At 33.1% G+C, this 1923-nt stretch overlaps 1 protein-coding gene across 1 annotated transcript; it reads left to right on the plus strand.

Moving 5' to 3' along the window:
• Positions 1 to 593: 593 nt before the first annotated feature.
• Positions 594 to 1709, plus strand: LOC107935734 (NDR1/HIN1-like protein 1). The gene has a single exon (XM_016868349.2). It carries the CDS (start codon positions 684 to 686, stop codon positions 1314 to 1316), a length of 633 nt encoding a protein of 210 aa, XP_016723838.1. The 5' UTR covers positions 594 to 683; the 3' UTR covers positions 1317 to 1709.
• The last annotated feature ends 214 nt before the right edge of the window (positions 1710 to 1923 follow it).

Below are 1923 nucleotides of genomic sequence, written 5' to 3' on the forward strand. Positions count from 1 at the left end.
TTACATTTTGCTTTCTCTACTCAAAAAATAATAAATTAGTCTTTGTATGTTAGATCAAAGAGCAAATTAATTCTTTCTATTAAAGAATTCATCCAATTGTACTTTTAAAAATAGGCATGACTAAACAGTGACACATAACATTCCATGTATACCTCATGCTAAAATACAGATACTCGTTTTGAACAGTACAAGTGAATAAAATTTCAACAAAGAGAATAGTTTGCTCTTTGATCTAACGTACATGAACTAATTTACTCATTTTTTAAGTAAAGGAGATAAAATGTAATCTGACTCTTAATATAAGAACCTCCATGATAATTTTACCTACGAGTCTATAATACGTTAAATAATTTATTTTTTGAGTAAATTACACTAATAATTGCTCAACTATTTTTTTTTACTTAACTATTTCATTTTTGAAATCGACGCTTGAATTAACCTAACTTATGGATACCTTTAACGAACAAGAATTAGTTTACACGTTTTTTAAATGTAACATAAAAATAGTCACGAGACTTTCCATCACTAAATCTATAATACATCAAATAGAATTTATTATTATATATTTTTAAATTTATTAAACATATATTTAACAAGAAGCTAATAACACACACTAAATACTATTCCATCACTAAATCCTCACACAATCACCAAAAGGAAACCCAATAACTTCCAAATCCACCATGTCTGGTAGCAAAGACTGTGGCGGCCACCACAAATCCCCCCGGAAAAAATTCCGTCGAGTCATCACTTGTATTCTAATCTTCCTCCTTATCATTCTCATCACAATCTTACTCATATGGGCAATCCTTCATCCCAGCAAACCCAACTTCACTCTCCTCGACACCACTGTCTACGCCTTCAACGCCACCACCGTCAACTTCCTCACTTCAAACTTTCAAATCACCGTCCGTTCACAAAACCCAAACGACGATATCGGTATTTATTACGACCGGCTCGACGTTTACGCTACTTATCGGGACCAAGAAATAACACTCCGGACTCGATTCCCACCAACGTACCAAGGCCATAATGAGGTCAATATTTGGTCACCTATAATATATGGTACTATGGTACCGATCTCACCGGAATATTCCGTCGCATTGGGTGCTGAACAGATGGCCGGAAGTGTTTTTTTGGTGATCAAGATTGATGGACGGTTGAGATGGAAAGTGGGGACTTTTATAACTGGGAGGTATCATATTCATGCAAGGTGTCCGGCTTATATTACGTTTGGGGAACAAAGCGACGGCGTTTTGGTCGGAGAAAATGCTGTTAAGTTTCAGTTCTATAGTAGATGCAGTGTTAGCTTGTGAAAAAGAAGAAGAAGAAGCAAGTAACGCCGTTAAGTATATGGTTTCGTTTATCTTTGTTCTAAATTTGTTTCCCTCGTTTTCTATTTGACGCCGTTAATTTTTTATTTGGGTAAACTACATGTCATCCATCTATTTTTCTTTTCCTTTTTGGTCACTCAACTATGAAAAGTTACAAAATGATCACCCAATTATTAGTAAGTTTTTTTTCACCCAACTATGAAATTTACTAATAGTCGAGTGACGATTTTGTCATTTTTTATAATTGAGTGACCAAAAAACAAAAAAAAAATAGTTTGGTGACTACTTATGTAGTTTACCCTTTTTAGGTTAAAACATGCCATAAATCCTTGTACTCTTCATAAGTTTGAAATTTAGTCCTTATACTTTTATTTACAAGAATTTAGTTATTTTACCTTTCAAAAGTTAGGTCCAAATGTTAACGTTGTTACTTTTTTTGTTGAATTTATTGGTGTGACATTTTGAAATAAAAAAAAACTCACTTGCTAGCCATGGAACTAGGAATTTGACGTTTTAATGAACCTGAATTAATAAAATAAATTGAACAGTGTTAACAGTTGGACTTGAATTTTGAAATCTAAAAGGTAGA

The sequence above is a fragment of the Gossypium hirsutum genome, chromosome A11 (assembly GCF_007990345.1).
Source record: "Gossypium hirsutum isolate 1008001.06 chromosome A11, Gossypium_hirsutum_v2.1, whole genome shotgun sequence".
Lineage (NCBI taxonomy): Eukaryota > Viridiplantae > Streptophyta > Magnoliopsida > Malvales > Malvaceae > Gossypium > Gossypium hirsutum.

Excerpts from the sequence above, each read along its gene's own strand:
- LOC107935734 (XM_016868349.2), top strand. The coding sequence starts at position 684 with ATGTCTGGTAGCAAAGACTGTGGCGGCCACCACAAATCCCCCCGGAAA.